Source organism: Dinoponera quadriceps, unplaced genomic scaffold (assembly GCF_001313825.1).
Source record: "Dinoponera quadriceps isolate SergipeBrazil2010 unplaced genomic scaffold, ASM131382v1 scaffold1846, whole genome shotgun sequence".
In the NCBI taxonomy this organism is placed as follows: Eukaryota; Metazoa; Arthropoda; class Insecta; order Hymenoptera; family Formicidae; genus Dinoponera; species Dinoponera quadriceps.
In genome coordinates this window covers 1,081,776-1,101,452 of record NW_014556140.1, presented here as the reverse complement: position 1 = coordinate 1,101,452, position 19,677 = coordinate 1,081,776, and the positions used below count along the sequence as shown (strand labels likewise).

At 43.1% G+C, this 19,677-nt stretch overlaps 1 protein-coding gene across 2 annotated transcripts in view; it reads right to left on the bottom strand.

Moving 5' to 3' along the window:
* The window catches only part of LOC106746959 (fasciclin-3), a 405,509-nt gene extending 386,948 nt beyond the window's left edge, over nt 1-18,561 (bottom strand). For both annotated transcript variants that reach the window (XM_014624156.1, XM_014624157.1), the window contains exon 1: nt 18,179-18,561. In XM_014624156.1, coding sequence (XP_014479642.1) covers nt 18,179-18,284 — 106 coding nt within the window. In that variant the 5' untranslated portion in view covers nt 18,285-18,561. The remainder of the gene's footprint in view (nt 1-18,178) is intronic.
* Nucleotides 18,562-19,677: the final 1,116 nt, after the last annotated feature.

Sequence of the window (19,677 nt, the reverse complement as noted above, 5' to 3'; positions counted from 1 at the left end):
TTTCCCGGCCGTGTTATAATTTTGTTCGACTTCATTACTGCGTACAATATACGAAGTACGATTACTCAGCTCAGAGGAAGGCATTCTGCACGAGATGAGCGAGCGAACACGATACGTTCGTTAGACCGATTCAGCTGAACTTAGCAACGACGGCCTTGAACCGTCGGATTCCAACGGATTAAACATCATTGGACTAACGATGCAACGGTGTAATCGATGTTCACTACCGGCGTCGTCGCGCGCGTTCGAATGCAACGATCGGACAGCTTCGACGTTTTATTTCGAGTCTCTCTTCGCAGGGGTCGTCGAATGAACGTTCGATCGATCAATCGGAAGATAAAAGGCAATTACAGCCGATGAAAAGGTAGTCGGCGGGTTTTAACCCGGTTTCATCCGTTCTCATTGCGCCAACGACAAACGAGGAAGTATCGGTCTGGAAGAAACAGCCGAGTCACGACTTTCTTCGCGGCACGACGGGATGCACCTTGCAGAGAGAGAGAGAGAGAGAGAGAAATGTTGCAACAGACACGCCGCGGCGACAATGTGTCGCGTTGTTTTCCCCTCTTTTTCCCCTTCTCTCTCTGTCTCTTTCGTGCCAACGCGTCTCGTGCTCTCTCTCTCTCTCTCTCTCTCTCCCGCCTTGTATTTTTCCTTTCGTACAGAAACTTACCCGAAGTAGCGAGCGCAGTTTAACGACGTAACGGCGCGCCGCCACCGCCACTAATTTATCGGATGGAACTGGCACGAGTGCGAATCGACGCTCGAATCGCCAAACGAAAAAGCTTTCGATTCGACAACGCGAACGAACTGGCTACTCCGCGAACTTTAATTGCGCCGTATCCGCCCCGCGTTTACACACACCGTGTATACTCCGACCAGTTCCGTTTGATTATAGCAACTTGGCGGTGCCGCGAAGCGCGGAACGGCAATCGGTCTGTATGTGAGTGAATATGTGTGTGTACAATTAATTTTTTTTTCGTTCAGAAAGAAAGAAGAAAAGAGTGATACAAATATATATGTAGTATAATGCAGAATGTTCATTCATAAAACTGCACAAGGTACGCCCACGTGTTCCTTGTAAATTAAAGTAAATAGTGGCATTGAAACATTAATATTATTTAATATTAATATGATTGTTGAAGACTAAATGTCCAGCGTATCCATGCACGTACGGATTTTTCTCCGATTAAACGTACGTGCCGAATCAACTTTCCACACTTAGACTGATCCTGAGTTCCAATATTTAACATATAAACTCCCCGAAAACCTTTCACATCATTTAATTAATTAATTAACTCTTTACTAACGATTCCTATCAAAATATCTGTGCTTTGCTTCTAAAAATGACATTTTTTATACGTGTTTCTTAAAGTAATTTCTTAAGATAATTTCGTCGGCCCACTTCGTTAAAGGAAAACGTTAATCCCTTTTTAATGCACCAAACCATCATATCTATATCCTCTGTTACTCTCTATTTTGTTAGTTTGTCACGCGAACGTTCTACGTGTACGAAACTACCAATTTAGACGGGCAGTTGATTAAAGTTGTCATCCACTGTGTGTATCTCCGAAAAACAAATATTTACAAATTCGCATGCAACTTTTGTTGAAATAAACAAAAAAAGAGAAAAAGGGAACGACATTTTTGCACTAACTTAATATCGTCAGCTAGTAGTAGTCAGAACGGATTGCGGTCGCCGTCGATTTACGCGCGAATGCCGTCCGTCGAAATGAAACGCAGCGTGCGCAATGTGTATTATCTGAAATCGCAGCGAATTGACTCTTTTTCGACGAGATAAAAACAAGGGTAGGAGGCGGAGGATGGAGGAGAGGAGAGCAAGAGGGCGGGGAGGGAAGGAGGAAATGGATGCCGCGCGAGAACTCACGGTTAACGTCGGTATGTAAAAGCAATTTGCCGGCGTACGTGCGGCTTCGTATTATGCGAAACGTATTCCGCGATTTACTGGCGGAGGGTTGCCGCGCGCCGCCAGTCCGATCGATTTTCTGTCCGAAAAATGATATTGATATACGAGAGAGCCAGTCGATTCCAATCCCCCCTGAGGGGATCCGCGGCGAAGCGTACAACGCCAACGATGATCCGTACGTCCGCAGCACGTCGTTCTACCTTCCCCGTGCCCATAACGCGCACGTGTACATACGCAGGGTGTCCCAGAATTATCGTACTTCCTCCTGTCCATAGATAAGGCTCAAATAATGAAAAATGACCGTTGCCGGGGGCTGAAAGCGGCGGGTGAAATTGAAAAGCCGAGTGCGTCACGCAAAGAGCCGCGGCAAGATCGAAATTCGAGCGCGCGAACACGTGACGCCTTCGTCTATTTTCACGTGTACTTCATTTACAGCTCGAGAATCTAACAGCGAATAAGATTTTGAGATAAGTAGTTCGATCGCGGAGATTCGGATTAAAAATCAAATTAATTATATAAGCCATATATATAATTATAAAGTTGGATGTTAGCCAAGAGAGAGAGAGAAGGAATAAAATTGTGTCAAGTTCTTGCGCAAGACAGACGCAGAAGAAAACGAGCGTTACTTTTTTCATTTTCAACTCCGCTTGGATATTTCTGCACAGTTCGCGACGGTGTATGTGTGGTAAGCCACAAAAAGATTACAATATTTGTTTTATAAGTTTCGGGGCGTATCCCATGTTTAATAGAAGAAATTGTTTTTCAGTAATTCTCAGAAGATATATTTTTCTATTGGACACGAGATGCCTTGTAAAATTCATAGAAAAAAGTGTTGTACACTGAGAAGAAAATATGCACAGAAATAAACTTTACTTCTGCGAAATATATATAAACCTTATATCTCTCACACAAATAAATTTTTAAATATTTTTTCTCAATATGACCTTTTTGTGACCGATCCACACTGCAAATCCAACTGTGTTATTTTTACACGCACAAATGTCGAAAAATAAATGAAAAGACTGAAACTCTTTTCATATGTTGCCGTTATAAGTTACGTCATTTAAAACGTTTAATCGTGTTAAATTATAAATTAACACGTCCGATTCATGTTAAGTGACGTGATTTGAAACGGCAAGAAATGTATAAGAAAAGCCTCAGCTGAAATAACACACTTGGATATGCAGTGCACACATACATTAATACATATAAGAGAAAAAACGTGCTACATTCAAGTAAATATCTGCTAACGAGTAATTATTTTATTTGAATTAAGTAAATATTACTTGTAACGCCTCCTTTCAATATGCTACATTCAAATAATATTCGCTTAATCCAAGCAAAACAATTCCAATGCTCCTTAGCAAATATCTACTTCGATGTGGCATTTTTTTCTTTCAGTGTACGAATGAAAGAAACTACGATAGTTTTGGAGCCACCCTCTGTACGCCAGCACAGGCGCTCGCACATCACGACGAACTATACGCGAGACGACGTATGTAACCATGTTACGAGGGGTTCGGTTCATGTTCGTCGGACGGACGGTCGCCTCGTCAGAGAATGTCGAAGAGGAGCACGCGGGCGAATCACGCGACCCGGTGAATACAAAGCGATTCTGAATTCAACGCGATTAACGGTCGTTAGGTATTCTCGCTAATTAGCGAGTCGTGACTTTGCGCAATTACGCGCGGCCTCGGGACAGATCGAGCAGTTTCCGGCAATATCTTCTTTAATACCCTCGGCGGTCAAGCATCGCGCGGAAGATCTATCCGGCGGAAATTTCCTTCGCGTTCATGTTCATGTAGTAAGTCGATATCATCCGATGATGGACAGATAACGAAGTAATTTCGCCAGCTACATAATCCGCGACAAAGTCACGTGACGATTAATCTACTAAACGCCGAGTGATAAAGGGAAAATATCCATTTTCACGGGGATGCCCGTTAAAGCTATTATCTTTTTAATACGCGCTCATTCAACGTATGTCATCTGTATATGTCGCTGTGCGCGCGCGATATCGAGCGTATATTTCAATCGTTAATTCAGCGCGCTACTTTAATCTGTTACATCACTCCGGAATTGTTTGAATAACGCGTCTGTTACCAGGCGAATGATCCGGAACGGAATAAATTACTGTCACCCTCTCCGTCTCTCCCTCCTCCCCCTTTCAATCCCATCTCGAGCCCTTTTAAGTAAACGCACTCGGATTAGGAAAGCCGGCACGAGGTGTCGAATTTTTCGTACAGCCGTCCCCTATCGGACTTTAAATTTCAATTAACTTATTATTAGTCCAAGTGCAGCGCGGCCCGTTAACCCACATCTGCCGCTTAACGAAGCTCACCGCCGCTCGCAATGGGGGCAATGCGCGCGCTCTGGCTGCATTCCCGGCGAGGTAAATTCCCCGACGATAAATGCTAAAAGCGCATAGATTCATCATAGAGATTTACAGTGGCCGTACGGCCCGGAATCGTATTTTCCAGTATTAGGAGAAGATGGGCGAGGCTCGTTCTCCCTCCGGTCAGCGCGCGAACTCGCGCATACGCACACACACCGTGAATACGGAGCGGAGCCATTACTACCCATAACAGTTACGTAGTTTACGATGACAAGCAACACATGCGTGTCGCCGTTTATGAACGCGGCTCGACTCATACGTAAAAGTCGCCGTCAAGTTGTACGGACGACGTAAAGATAACGACTCGTTTGGTGGAAGCTAATGAGGCCACGATCGATCCGATCGCACACGAGACCGTTTCGAAAGGCACATCTGATAAGCACGTATGCGGATGATAATAAGTTACAAATGTAAAACCTCGCCAAGTGCACACCAGACAATTCAACGGGAAACGTTTTATCAGATATCACAAGAGTTGATTTATCGTAGAAATTTGCGGTAACCGCGCACAGCCGGAAATTATATACATTTGCCAAGTAAATATTGCAAAAATTTTATTTTAAAAATATATATTCGGCCAATGATATATATTATTTGAAAAGCGGAAATTACTGCAAGCGCAACTTCAAACCGTGCCAGACGAAAGGATAATAATATGTGTAATAATATGTAGTATATTAACTACTAATTAATTATAAATCTTGTTGTTAAAATGGTAAATGTGTACCATTGCATTAAATATATTAATTATCGCATTTAATATCCTATTTTATAAGTTACATTTAAGATACATTAGTTACATTAAGTTACATTACATTTAAAAGATAATTTCAGGTTTTAGATCATACGAAATTATCGCACGAGATTTACACACACGGTGCAACGTGAAAATGCTTTACGGGAAGTAAAATTCAATGAAACGCGGGCGTTATTTTAAAAAATCCAACAAACGTGCTCGATATTGAAATACGAAGAACGCGGCACGGTAAGTTGGCGAGGTGTTCCGAAACGTTCGCGCGTTCGATCGGAGCGCACCTATGCCACGTAAAAAGAAGATGCCTCTCCCAAATTGCATTTGCAATTCAGATGATATAACGGCGATGTTTATCTCGCGATATATTTTCGATATCGACCGGACAGAGGGCGGCGGTAACCCCGAATTCAGAACAGCTCCAGTATCACGCACACGTTCGCTACCGCGAGTTCCTTTTATGATTCGCACGATACGCGGCTACACGGTGACATAATTCGACGACGCGACACGGCGTCGTTAATGCGCGGCGCAGCCGGACGACCGTGAAAAAAAAACAGTTACCGAAACACCAGAACGACGTATCTTTCCTCTACCAAGAATATCCAACAATTATTATAATTGTATGTACCCAAGAGTTATTGTGCCTTGTGCTTAAAAATAAGAAAAGAGGAAAAACATCATACACGTCGACACGAAAAGGTTAAAACGGAAGCTAGCAAAAATGGCAAACGTCACACGCGACGTTTCTACCTAGAAGCAAATTACTAATGCTGAACCCGTAACAACGCATACTACTCGTTTTAACGTAATTACGTGCGTGACATAACTGAAAATTAACATACTGATTTGTAAGTGAGCAACGTGACAATTAATAACGTGTGTCTAAACAAGGAAAAATTATTCAAGTTCTAACTTGAGTCATTTTCTACGCCAACACAACATATAGTACAGAAAAGAAATAATATATTTTAACTCCCCTCATCTTCACTTAAACATAGGGTAAAAAACGGGCGATTTTGGAAATCTATTTATTCTACCACAATATCACTTTGATAGAAATTTCATATATTTTTTGAACAATTACTGGACAGTTAACTTCTGTCTAGTAAATGAAGAGTAAAACCACTTTGGACTTAAATAAAAATGTAACATTTTTTTTGCAGTTAGTGTGCATAAAGGATACGCAAAATCTGAATCTATTTACTGAACGAAAACAATAAATGGTCAAAAAACTATTCAACTGATTGATAAGGTTGCTGCTCAAATGGGCAATTTCGCTTTAAAAGTACCTATGAATAGAACTTTATCATGTTCTCGTTCATTTCCTACGCAGTATTGTGAGAGTACATTAATACTAAACAGTGACTAGATAAGTATCTAGAAAAACTGCATACATTTCTACCAGGGTAGGGCAGAACTAGATTAGGTAAATGAATATACGCACCAATTTGTCGGTACTATTCCATTTAATTATCATGGGGCAGTGAAGCGATAAACAACTCCTTTGGAAATATAATTTCTTTAACAATAAACAACTGCTTTGGAAATATAATTTCTTAATGTAGATTTTTAAATCGCCCGTTTCTTCGCCACACTTTGTATATCATCGATCGCTGATTCCGCGGTAGACACGAAAAATACGGGAGTTCTCGTTCGTTTTGCGCTTGCGTACCGAAACCGAAACGTCAAAGGGTGCCGCAAACGAGCGAAAAAATTTACAGTGGGAAACGCTCGAGGATATGATGTTACGCTCGCGAGTCTCTCAATGAGGTATTAGAAAAACTTGGAGAACACGAGAGTGACGTTAACATCCGTGAAATGAAAACGGTAAATCGTACGAATTTCCGATCAAAAGGGAATCTTGGCGGCTTGCCCGCGCGCGCACGAAGCCCTCGAATGACGGCCGCGCCGTCGAAAACGTCGTGTCGACGACTAATTGCAAAAACCCCGACGCGACTATAATTGACTCAAATCCCGGCAGCGAAGCGTACGCTCTAACGAGACGCGCGATTATTATCCGCGTACATCGCACGAGCCGATTACTGCGAGCGACAACCAATCATGCCAGATGCTACTTAATTAGCTCGCACCTGAGAAATAACCGGCAAATAACATTAGCTATATTTGAACGGACGTAACGCGAGAGAAGGCGAGAGACGCGCGGAATTAATAATTCACGCACCTGACTCTCTCCTTCAAGCCGAGTAGTAGACGATGCGTATGATATCGTAATGATGAATTAACGAATCACGTAACATCAATGCAGACAATTGCGGCGCCGGGTAGTTTAATCAAATATACAAAGGCAATAAGAATATCGTTCTCTCAATTGTATTAAATCGTAGCGCAGTAATTAAATGCCGAATATTGAATAACGTAATGATCGTCGTGAATATCGGATGTACCGAAAGTATACCGTTAACGGATCATGTTCGCGCGTGCCTCGTGTTTCACGCGATTACAATTTCTATATGGTCACAAGCGGGCCGTGTAAAAAGAGGCAGAAACCGGGGGGGGCGACGAAAGAGTAGAACGCGCGAAGTGTTCGTCGTCACGGCGGAAAAATATGCTGGCAACGCGTCGTCTGCGTGCAACGAATGTCATTGCGTAATCATAGCGAGGGAAAGTAGCGGGTGAGCGTTCGGCTCGCGTGCTCTTTACGAGGTCCCTTTCCGTGACCATGTGCTCTTTAGGCCGGGTCAATATCCTCCTCTCATCTGCCCGACCACATACAATTAAGTCCTACGCAAGTGGCCGTTGATTAGCGAAGACTCGCGTACCGCATAACCGACTTATTTCTAGCGGCTGCTCTCCGATGAATCGCCCGGCGAGCCTCGCTTTCTTTGTTCGCGTCGATTCCTTTCGCCTTCCGAAGACCACGATCGCTAAATTAGCGTAAGACGCATCGTCTTATTCGTAATATTCGGTTTCACAAAGATGATCCCCAATAAATGAGATGCTCATCTATGTTCGCGGGATATCGTAAATTTAATTATTTTTAGAGACACTGCGTACATTTTTGATATATATATCACATTAGTTCGATACCAATTTATGCCTATATGAATCATTATAATATAATTTATTTAATTTATTTATCACCACTGTCATCGCTATTATATTGGGAATAGATCTGAGAGATATCCCGCGCATGAATGTGAATATATGCATAAATTAAAATATCAATAATCCATCAAGAGTCAAGCTGTCGTTTTTCAATTATTGGGACGAGTTATCAGAGTTAAATAGACAGGACGTTATTATTTTCACAGCACGAAATACCGCAACGCATTCGTGTGCAGAAAGAAACCCTAGAAAGCCTATTTTCATTTCGACACAAAGCCGCTGTTCCTTTCACGTAAAAGCCGCTTACTTTCTAATCCGCGGAATTTATATCGCTTTTTCGAGGCCCGCATGGCGGGATAAAACGGATAAGTAAAATACTTAAGATGATTACGGGTCATATTTCGCGGACGGTCGTTCGACATTCGCGCAAACGTAAGGAGCCCGAGCCGTTTCCTCGATAAGATAAAAATATCCAGTCCGTATCACGGTGAATCTAGATTTCCGTTAATTATGCGCGATCGAATGTGGCGATGAGCGATAGCGGCATATTTTCGCAGCGACCCTCGAAACCGGCAACGCATTAGAAAATGCTGCCGCGCGCGGATATCGACGGTATCAATATGCGATATCGATGCACACGTAATCCGCTGCGCATGCAGATGCACGCATACGCACGGACACAGGTTGCAAGCGCACGGATGTATACGAGAGCGTGCGTGACTGCAACAAGAATCTACACGGTTATTCTCGTGGCGTACACACGTGCGCGTTAAGCAGTCCGTTCACAGAGTCTATACACGCTTTTCAAGTCTCGGCGCGAGCCGATATCTCTTACTCCGTCATTAAACATTAATACGATTGCAAATCGCTGTCGTCCCCCTTTTTTCTCACATTTCCAAATATCGATCATCGAGATCAACAGTGAATTTCATTTTCTTTGGCGTACGATCGCGTCAGCTGGAAGAGAGACGCAAGGAAGCGCACGGCACCGCAGGTTTTCGTGAAAGAACGAGAGCAAATTCCACCGAGATTCTGGAGCGAATAAATTGAAAGATCTTGCTCGTTTAAATATCACATTCGCGTCGTATAAACTCGTTTAAATATCATATTTCGCGTATGTCGATGTTGCATATCACCAGCATTTGAAAATTATGACTCTACGATTATTGCGGAACATTCCATCTCACAATACCGCGTAAGTGCGGGAAATTAAATTCAAGTTCCTACACACACACACACACAAGTCCAGGCTACTTAAAATCCCGGGAGAGCTGTTCGCATAACAGCGCAAGGTCACGATACGTATTAGAATAAGAGGTTTCGTCATAGTTGCAATTGCAGTTGCGCCTCGCTGCGGAATGAGCAAGAGGACGCGGGGAAGAAGGGGGAACAAGTTTAGGCAAGCCCCCGAGAGAAATCCTAACCGGGGGCCGTTTGTCGACAACGAGTCTATTCGAATTATGCCACGGCCTCTCCGACTTAACCACGCTGGAAATATCGGCGCAGGTTGGAATACCAGCCCAGGTGCAAACAAAGGAAGTTACGAACGAGGGGAGAGAAAGAGAGAGAGAAGGAGGGAGAGAGAGAGAGAGAGAGCTATCGCCGGGCGTAATTTGAGAAGTTTAGGCGGAGACGGTACCTGCCAAAAATAGTCACCGAACCTGTTCTCGAATAACCTGTTGGTTCCGTAACATCTGCGTGTATAGGTAAGGTACATGTGCACCCACAAGACGCACCTGCAGCGTAACTTTTCCGGACAAAATGCTTCGTCTTCCCGCGCCTGCGTCTGACCTGCTTAGATTTACGCCTCATCGACCGCAGTCGTTTGTTATTTGACCTAGTGAACGGACGGGACTTAAGAAGCAGAACACAAAGGTCCGTATTTCTATGGCATGTTAGCGCAGAGTGGGACCGTCTGATTTTCAGGCTAAAACTGCGCAATGCGTGTGCCCGGAATGAAGAACTTAGTTTTTAGACGGCCGTGTTTCAAGTTCTTAATCGAGGAATCGAAATACAGCCCCGGTAGATGGTTGATAGTCACTCTGGCGCGTATTATTTTAATGGGAATTATTTTTTAACGAAGAGAAATGAAAATCGTTCCGACGCACGCCGCAAACAGTCAAAGGCTTAGATTGTAGTAATTGAATTTCAGGAGGACATAAATAAATAAAAAGAAAAAAAAATAATGATTTTTGAACTTCGAGTGAAGTGTTAAAATTATCGAGGAATAAAAGATTGCGGAATATAAAAGACCGAACATTTCTTAAAGGAAAGCCTAATGCGAAGTATTTTATTTTACGGTAGCTAAAGAGATTGCGGTCTTTGTTTGTCCTACTGTCGTGCTCTTCGGTGAACAACAGCGAGAAGGATAACATCGGCCGTTCCTTAAAATGGAACGTAGCGTTCCAGTAATATAGAAATACTAGGCGAATTACAGATTGCGATCTCCGGCTTTCATTATTAGCGACTTCCGGATGCGTCATTAACGTCACGCGTTACAAAACTCTACGCGAAAGTTTATTCATCGCCCGCAATTATGCCATTCTTGGAATCGTTCTGTGTCAGAGATCTGTAGAAATACGTGTACTGACTAATCTCGATTTTAAGCACGACACACTTTACTGTGTCCTTTGATGACCGCGATATCGCAAGGAAGAATTTTATTTACGGTCCCCGTTAAAAAAATATTCACCTTGTAATGTAACATGGGAGAGGAAAGTGAAATCTCATATGAATCTTCAGAGAACTTGATTTCGCGTGATACTTAAATAGCGAAAGATGCACTTTATATTTAAATCGTATCACGCCGCAAGCGGGTCATTTACATAAGTGGTGTAACGGGTGCTCGAGTTACATTAGGGAATTTGGAGTAATTAGGGCGTCGTCTTGTTGTACAACATAACCCACATTCTTCTATGTTTAAGCGAGAGCATGCATGTGTTACAAGATAATTGCGCGTGCAACGACATTGCGCTTAATTAACGATCAGTGACATCAGCGGCTTCGATCGGACGCTTTTCTCAGAATACATTCTCTACAGGTCGATGCTACTCGATATTTCAGCAATTGGACTGTTCAATGACTGCCAACCTTTCATTATTTCTGTGCACTCTCCATTTAAACGCTACGTGAAAATACATACGGACTCGTGAAGATGTATACGGTCCTGGTCGCAACTGCAAATTGTCTACTTCATCCAGTCTGCCTCTCTAGTGTTTTTTCACGATAAATTAAATTTTTCCTTGAACTTATTTGTCGTTGAATAATCGCGCTATCAATAAAAAGCATATCACTTGATTACTTAAATATCAGAAGCTAATTGTCCATCTCAAAACACGAAGTAACGGGACATAAGTTTACCGCGCTGGTGCATTTTTCTACTGTATTTTCTCAGCTGTTCGACGTGAAACGATCAAATATAATTCCGTTATAGAAAACTAAATGTGGCTAGGTAATTGATTCTGTTTTGACAACTGTACCGCTCCGAACGCGATATAGTGCGATAATGTTCCGCGGCCTCCCCTCACCGCACCTAATAATATCCGATAAGATTGCTTAACGCGGCGAAAGAAATCCGCCGCGCAAACTTTATCCAACGGAAAACTCGGTGCGCGAGTGGAACGATGACGCGTTTTACCGCAAAAATCTGAAAACGACTATCGCGCCTTGCGGTTTCGTGACGGTTCGGTTTACAGAGCAAACCCGGTGCTCTCATCCGTGTCTGCAATCGCGCACGCGTCGAGCGGAGACAAAATTTTCAGATACATCCGGCAGTAAAGCCGAGCGACCGCGCGCGGACCTAAGTATTTATGCATACGGAGCTACGGTTTTGCCAACAACTATACGCGAGGTATCGAATTTAACCCTTCAGTCATCGACTTTCTTCTCGTTCCAAATAATATCGTTCCCCGTGTGGCTCTCTCTCTCTCTCTCTCTTTCTCCCTCTGGCTGTCGTCCCTCCTCTTATTCATTCTCCTTCGTCTTTATTTCCCCGCTGTTACGCTGTTTGTAGATAAACATTCTCCCTCAACCGAGGAGATATTTTTCACCGACTTTCGAAAATCTCCCCTCGCGCGTTGTGCCCGTATTTTCGTAACTTCCGCGGTTGCCGGTAGCCTCCCGCTGAAAATACACAAAACACGCGTCTCGACATAATGATTTGCAAAAAGTACCGCGTTACAGTGGAAAACAAATTTCCCCGTTGGCTTTTTCGAGCCATTAGCGCTTTGTATCGTTTTACAGCGCGAGCGAGACGAAGCTCTTTCTCATTCTCTCTTTGTCCCTTCTATCTTGTGGATACGGGCGAAGCGAAATACGAACGAAACAAAAATGACCGGGGATCGTCAAGCGATTCTCAATGGAGCAAAATACGTTCGTACTAATTGAATTCTCATCCTCGACCGGTCATACTCTATGCCCGTCATCGACGTCCTTCGCGTGAACGTTCGTGCACGTTGTATTCTCGAGCGAAGTCAGAGCGTACCAAGCGACAAGCGCGATCGATTGACTGACTGACTGACTCACCTCGCCTTCGGAATTAGGTTACGACACGCGTAATCACCGTAAGTGGTAATCATAATAATTCGCCGAGTCGAGAGAGTTAGAGAACGTGACGTCACTCGCAACAAGTGAGTTTATATAAAATTACCCGTCCGCTTCCGCGCGACGAATTCGGCCCCGACGTACCGATAAATCTCGTCTGGTCTAGTCCCGACTCGCCTCACCTCGTCTCGCGATATCTCGGATATGCAAATCGCGACGAAGAATTCACTTGGAATGCACCTTGCGTCCCGCTGCAAGTGCAGTGACGTCCCACGCCCGGCATGTGCGATTGCGCCATATTTACATCGACCTTTGCTCGCGACTCAAGGTGAGGCCGCGAGTTTCAATCGGCGCGGGGCGTTAAGGGAAAGGCGCGTTTTGTGCAAATGCGACCTTAAACTTTCCCAGTATTCCCGATCACTTTACGATGGCGAGCACGCGATGTTGATGTACGCGGCGCGCTCTTGCTCCACATCATTTCCTCCGAAATGTTGCACACACCGCGAGCATCGATCGCGTCGCGACACATTCATTCGAAGACGGACAGACGGTCGGCCGATCAGTCGGATAATACTGCGAATGCACGTTACCGTTCGAGAATGCTGTTATTAACAGGTTTTTGTTTCGATCAAATCCGAATACTGCTTGCATCCGATATCATTTTAATAGCCGGATCGACAAAGGCAAACACTGCAAAGCAGATTAACCCATCGGAGGCTCTAGTTCGCTCGACATTAATACAGTACACACGAACGCAGCGTGCAATATTTAAAAGTTTATCAAGAACGATAATTTCCTCGGTGTTTGATAAATTCCTCGGTGTTTATATACTCACATATGAGCTGAAGCGGTAGCTGATTTGAATCAGACACCGGCTACTGCGCAATATCGGGTAAACGATACTGCGATCTGCATAAAATTTATATCCGGATATAAACGCGGTTCTTCTCGAATCACGTCGAAACGGTAGCAAATAGGGTAACTCTAGTATCGGCCGTTATTTACATAACCCAGATCGATAAATGGCCGTTATTCGACTCGTTTTATACTTGTTCCACGACAATAGGACTATTTCGCGTCACTTTATATGACGGACGAAAAATAATACAACTAACTGAAGGGGGAAGAGAAAGATGAGGGGAAGCTGCGAGGATATACCGTTTTGTATGATAATCGAATCCGGATGATATAACGACCGGATAGGATATTATCGGGGATGTGCCGAATTTATCAACTATAAAACGAAATGTTGCGGTCCATTGCGGTATTTATCGTCAGCTCGATCCGAAAGTAACCTCGCGTCCATATCGTGAGAATATTCTGTCCACTTCAAATTTGCATATGCTTGATTTCTCAGTCGATCTGATTTTCTATTAATCGAGAGTAAAAAAACAACTTCTACATGAGAATAATTAGGCAGGAGAAAAGTGTTCGAAACGATAATTGATATTTTGAATCATAATACGGATATAGCTATCGTAGTAAAATGAATTTCATAAATATGAAGGCTAAATCTGAACGATTTCCTTTCATGCTAATTATATTATTATAACGCGTTTAATTTTATATCGACCGTTCACATATTCTCGCAAATTGATTCTTGAAAATTTGTGAACACGCTCTGTCCGTTACCTCAAATAGAACAGATAGAATGAAATTACTCCATTTGTGTTATTTAAATATTTATAATTTTTATTAATCTCGTACGTTTCATGTTTGTTCTTACGGATCTCTTTATGCATGTAAGAGAGCTGAGACGAAATAATATTTGATAGAGTCAAAAATTGTTATGTCTTTCATATTTCTCACATGTTTGTCGACGATATACGTTAAATTATAGCAATATTAACAAATAATCAAGCAAAATATATTAATTTCGTTCAGTTTTTATAGGAAATAATGAAAAATAATTGTCAGATGAAAGGATTAATTTTGCATCGCAAAGAACACTACGATGAATCTTGACGCTTAAATAAGACCGTCACAATAATTACAAAATAATCAACGTCTCGGGTCAAAACCTTAGTCGGTTGCGACAAATTATTCACGCGTAACGAGAAATTTTCTTCAATTATATCGTAGTATTAATTCATCGTCCGGTTGATGCTTCCCTGCGGATGATTGGCCGTCGCCCTCGATCGCTATTATTTCATGGTCAATTAATGAGGAAATAATTTCAACGTCACAATATTTTAATAACACGGAGTGCTCAAAACCACGAATTTCTCCACGACGTAGAATCCAAAAGGTAATAGATATTTGAATAATAAGTTTTTAGCATAAATTTGCAATCGGGTCTTCCTCGACATAAATGCAATTGAAAGTTATCATTTTCCGCAGTTTTTAAATTTCGTTCAATTTTTTTTCGCCAGCAATAAAATTGGCTACAAAGCAATTAAAAAAAAACCCGCCATTAACATTCAACTGACATAACGCAATATGTTTGTGAAATAAAACATATTGTATAAAAAATATAATTTACCATTCATAAACAAAGTAAGTAACCCATATACGCAAATTTAGCAAATTATAATGTATCCTGTATCCAATTGTAAATCAACCGTGTTTATTGATTCCATTTACCCCCCGTGATTTCTATGATGAATAATGATCTAATATATAATAACTGTTCATGAAATATCATTTACCGCGTTATAAAATCAAACAGACGAATTTTTCAGATACGTAATTCTTAACTAATTAAAAACTAAAATTTATAACTCCGTGCCAATATTAAATATTTTACGGATACGAGTAAAAAAAATTAATCGATAAATCCGTCTCTACTACATTAACATTTTTCCATATCGCAAATATTTTCATATTATTACAGAATGCTTGCAAATTAATGTCGCAATATATTCTATGTCGTCAGGTTTTATATACATATGTCAGCGCGTTAAGAGTCATTAATAATTGATAGGTTATCGGGGGATTATATTCCAAGCAAGAGCATATCATATTTCGAACCCTATACGAATGATATATATATATACATATATATATATATATATATATATATATATGTATATATATGTATCTACTTTCAACAAATCTTGAGATGTCGCACATAGTCAAGAGAATCATATAGTTAGCAATTTCAAAGCATAGCAAAAGAACATATTTTTGTACGATACTATTTATGGTATTACTATTTATAGATTTCTTGATTCTGTGATTGTTTACTTATAGTTGATTTCAAGTGTTCTGTCAAAACCGATGAGACATCCAATATGATATTTGTGTTCATAAACATAGACACGTCACGATTTATGTCGCAGTTGAATTTTCGGTTTACAAGTATAGACATATATTATCACGATATCGCGAGAAGTAGTTAATTAACGAACTATCTCAAATTTCTCGAAAATAAAAGGATTACGCGACGATATCCTCTCTATACTTCCAAATTTCACAATCTTATATTCGTCTGGGGTTGGAAATACGATATGCTTTTGCTTAGAATATAATCTCACGATAACCTATCAGTTATTAATAACTCTTAACGCGCTGATGGAATATTCGATCCTTCCCCCAAAGCAAGTCTGATAATGAAGTTCCTCCGGAAAATCGATTTTACGAGATTTTACAACAGAGAAAAATTATATTTATGAACGGGGCGTAGTGCAATTGCTCTATGCAATTCCACAAAATTTTTAAATCGATTTGCATTGAAAAATGAAATGTTCATTGCGACAAATAGAAATAAAGTGTATCTCTTGATCACAATAGCACGCATTCACATGTGTGCAAACTGAGGACATGACCTTCATGAAGTGTAAATATTCCAAAAATATTTTGTACAGTAAGAACTTTGAAATTATTAAATAATTTACAGATATTACGGAAATTTACATTAATCTCGTTTGTACGTTTAATTACACATTTGTCCGTGTCCCGTAATTTTCCATAATCGTAATAGATTTTGCTATAATTTCGCAACTGTATTGTCGTAACTCCGAACACGAATGTATCACAGAACGCATCACGCTGCGTAAATTGCAGACAAGCACGAGCGCACACAATCAGGACTCGTACTATGTTTCATTATCTGGCTCGATGATCGATTAGTTCTAATCTACTATATGGCCACAAAGAAGCGGTCTGTTACGAAACGGCGCAGGAAGTACGTGCGCATCGTTGCCTTCCAAATTTATACAAACGTCATAAAAACGTCTTTTCAGGTTTGCACGTGTTAAATTCACATCGCACGACTATTTGAATCTCGCACAGTCGGACGCATCGATGCTGTGCGGTGCGCTCGCATTCACAGAGAGAGAGAGAGAGAGAGAGAGAAGTCTCGCGATTCACCGATTCTTCCGATTGCGCGCACCCGCAAAACAGAGTGATTGAGCGCGCACTAATAACCGTGTAAACGAGAAGACGCGTTCCTTGAACATATCGGAGAGACGAATGCAGTTCGCAGAAACGGCCGAGTGGGCAACGCACAACATTAGCGCACGTCCAATTGTGCACATTATATTTATATCGCGCCTGTGCTTTTGCGCGCGTTGCACACGCATAACGCGCCGCGAATCGCCTGATGAATTTTACATAACATTAACATCGCGCCGTTGATCGCCGGATTTACGATTAGAGGCGTCATATTCGCGCGCGCCGTCCGTTCTATTAATCGTCCGCGCGGAATACTTCGGTCGCGACCGTCGCGTTCGTTTACGTCGCGTCACTGGTTTGCCGCGCCTAGAAAATCGCTCCCGCCAGAATCGGGAGGAGAACGTCGGATCTCATCCTCGGACCCTTTGGCTTCCGCCGCCGAGAGCGACGAGAGAGCGTCGGCACCCGGACGGACGATCCCGACGACGGCGTCGAGTGTGTGCACTCGCATTTCCCGCCAGCGTTTATATTCATTTCGTACGTGTCGTTACGCGCATAGAGCGCACGTACACACGCTGGATGAGGGAACCGTCAAGCCGCTTCTCCCGACGCGAAACTTCAGCGCGAGCACTCAGGCTCGAAGCATTTCCCACGAGTTTCCTACTCCCCGCGAATCTTCCTCCGCTTCGCGAGATGCGCCGGGATGCGAAGGAGATGAAAAGTTACGGCCGCCCGAACGGAGTTCCCGCGAAATCAAGTCGAGAAGAGATCCGGAAAGTTACATTACAGACCATCGTGACGGCACTATTTCGACGGCGTATTCCCGTACGGCGATTGAGAGAACGCGGGATAAAGCGGCGACCGTTTTATTGGCGCGCCGTTTGCTGCGAATTCAAACGGGCGTGTAGGGTTGTGTACAGGGCGGATATATAAAACCACGGTGAAATCGCGTTATCCCTGCGAATTGCGCGGTTGCTTGTGTCCCGTCGTGTATCGAACAAACGGTATAACGCACTGGCAGGAGGAGGCTCGTACGGGCATCGTCCGCGCGACGTTCGAATTACGAATGACGCGTCGTCGACTCGTACGAAAATTACTCCGCCACGACTACTCGTTATAACGGGATTTCATCATGGCGTAATTATGCAACTGTCGCACGCACCTTTAACCGTCGTCGCGCACAGCACGGCGAGGAAACAGGCCCAGGCGACGGTGGTCGTCGTCGTCAGCATCATCTTACGGCGGTTGGTAGCTTCTTCCGTGCACATCACACAAAAAAACACTCGCGATAACTCCGACCGACGCCGATCGCGAACTCGGCAGAAGAGGCGTTTCGCGGCCGCGGAGGGAAAACGACACCAGAACTCGGCGAAATCGGAGAGTGAGTAAGCTCGTTCGGCGGACGTCCGTCCGCGGGATCGCGCGCGATCTAAACGCCGGTAAATGTTCGGATTCGGATGCGAAATCGAAGCCAAGATCTCGTCGATTTTACGGGCACACCGTGTGAAGTTTGTCAAGAGCGACCGGAGAGCTCGGCGCGCGAAGACCGTCTGACGCGGGCTTTACTTTCGGAGCGCTTCGTGAGACTTCGGCCGCCAGCCGAGATCGCCCGAACGCACCGCAGCCGTGCCCCCCCTTTCTTCTCCAGCTCGTCCACCGGAGCGGCATAGCGAGATACACACCGTGTGTGCCGATCTACCTACGTATGTACACCTACTTTCGTTCATAACCTTACATACGCGCTACGCACACTACGGGCGACATACGCGCGCGCCTACGCGCAACAACGAGATATTAAAGACCGACGGCCTCACGAGAGAGTCGCGTGACCGCTGATATTTGTACCATTAGCCTGTTACGATGCAATATCAACTTGATGATTTACCGATTCGCTGCTTAATCCTACGAACCATCCGGACGGTGTAACCGGACGATAGTTAAAAGAGGGGATAAGATGACGCGACCTTAACCAATAAGCGCACGACTTTTTGAGGAATGAAACAACTGCTGCTCGTAACTGAAATTCTCGAGTCTCGACGCTACTTCGCTAAATTCAAGAGTAAATTTCCCTTCATCTTCGTAGACTGAAAAAATATTGCTGCGTTCAAGTAAACATTTGCTAGGGAGTTTATTTTATTTGGATTAAGTAAATATTATTTGAATGTTACACACCGAAAGAAGAAAAGTGCTGCACTCAAATAATGCATTTACTTAATCCGAATCAGATAAACTACTACAGTACGGACAATTGGACGGACAATCGGCCATATTGCGTGAAGTGTCGCGTATATTATACTTCGAGAATCGAAATATGCACCGACGCCATTAGACGTAATCAGTTTAGCACGGACCGCTCGGCGTCATTTCGGCTCGAGAAGACGCTCCGTATTTCTCAACATTTTAGCTCACCGTAAGCGACTCTCGGGCGCAAATTATCGTCGTCGGGAATAGCGAAAGTGAATATCGTGCGTTCGTGATGATGGGAAAGAGTCGTCGAAAGCGAAATCACGTGAAACGAGCCGTTGAGAATGTCGAGCAAAGTGTCGCGCGGTCGTCGTGTCGTGACGGTTAAATTATATCGCGAATTATCGTCGTCAAGCGTGTCGAAAGTAAAATTCCTGCGTTCGTCGTAACAAAATATCGTCAAGAAATCTCTCAAGT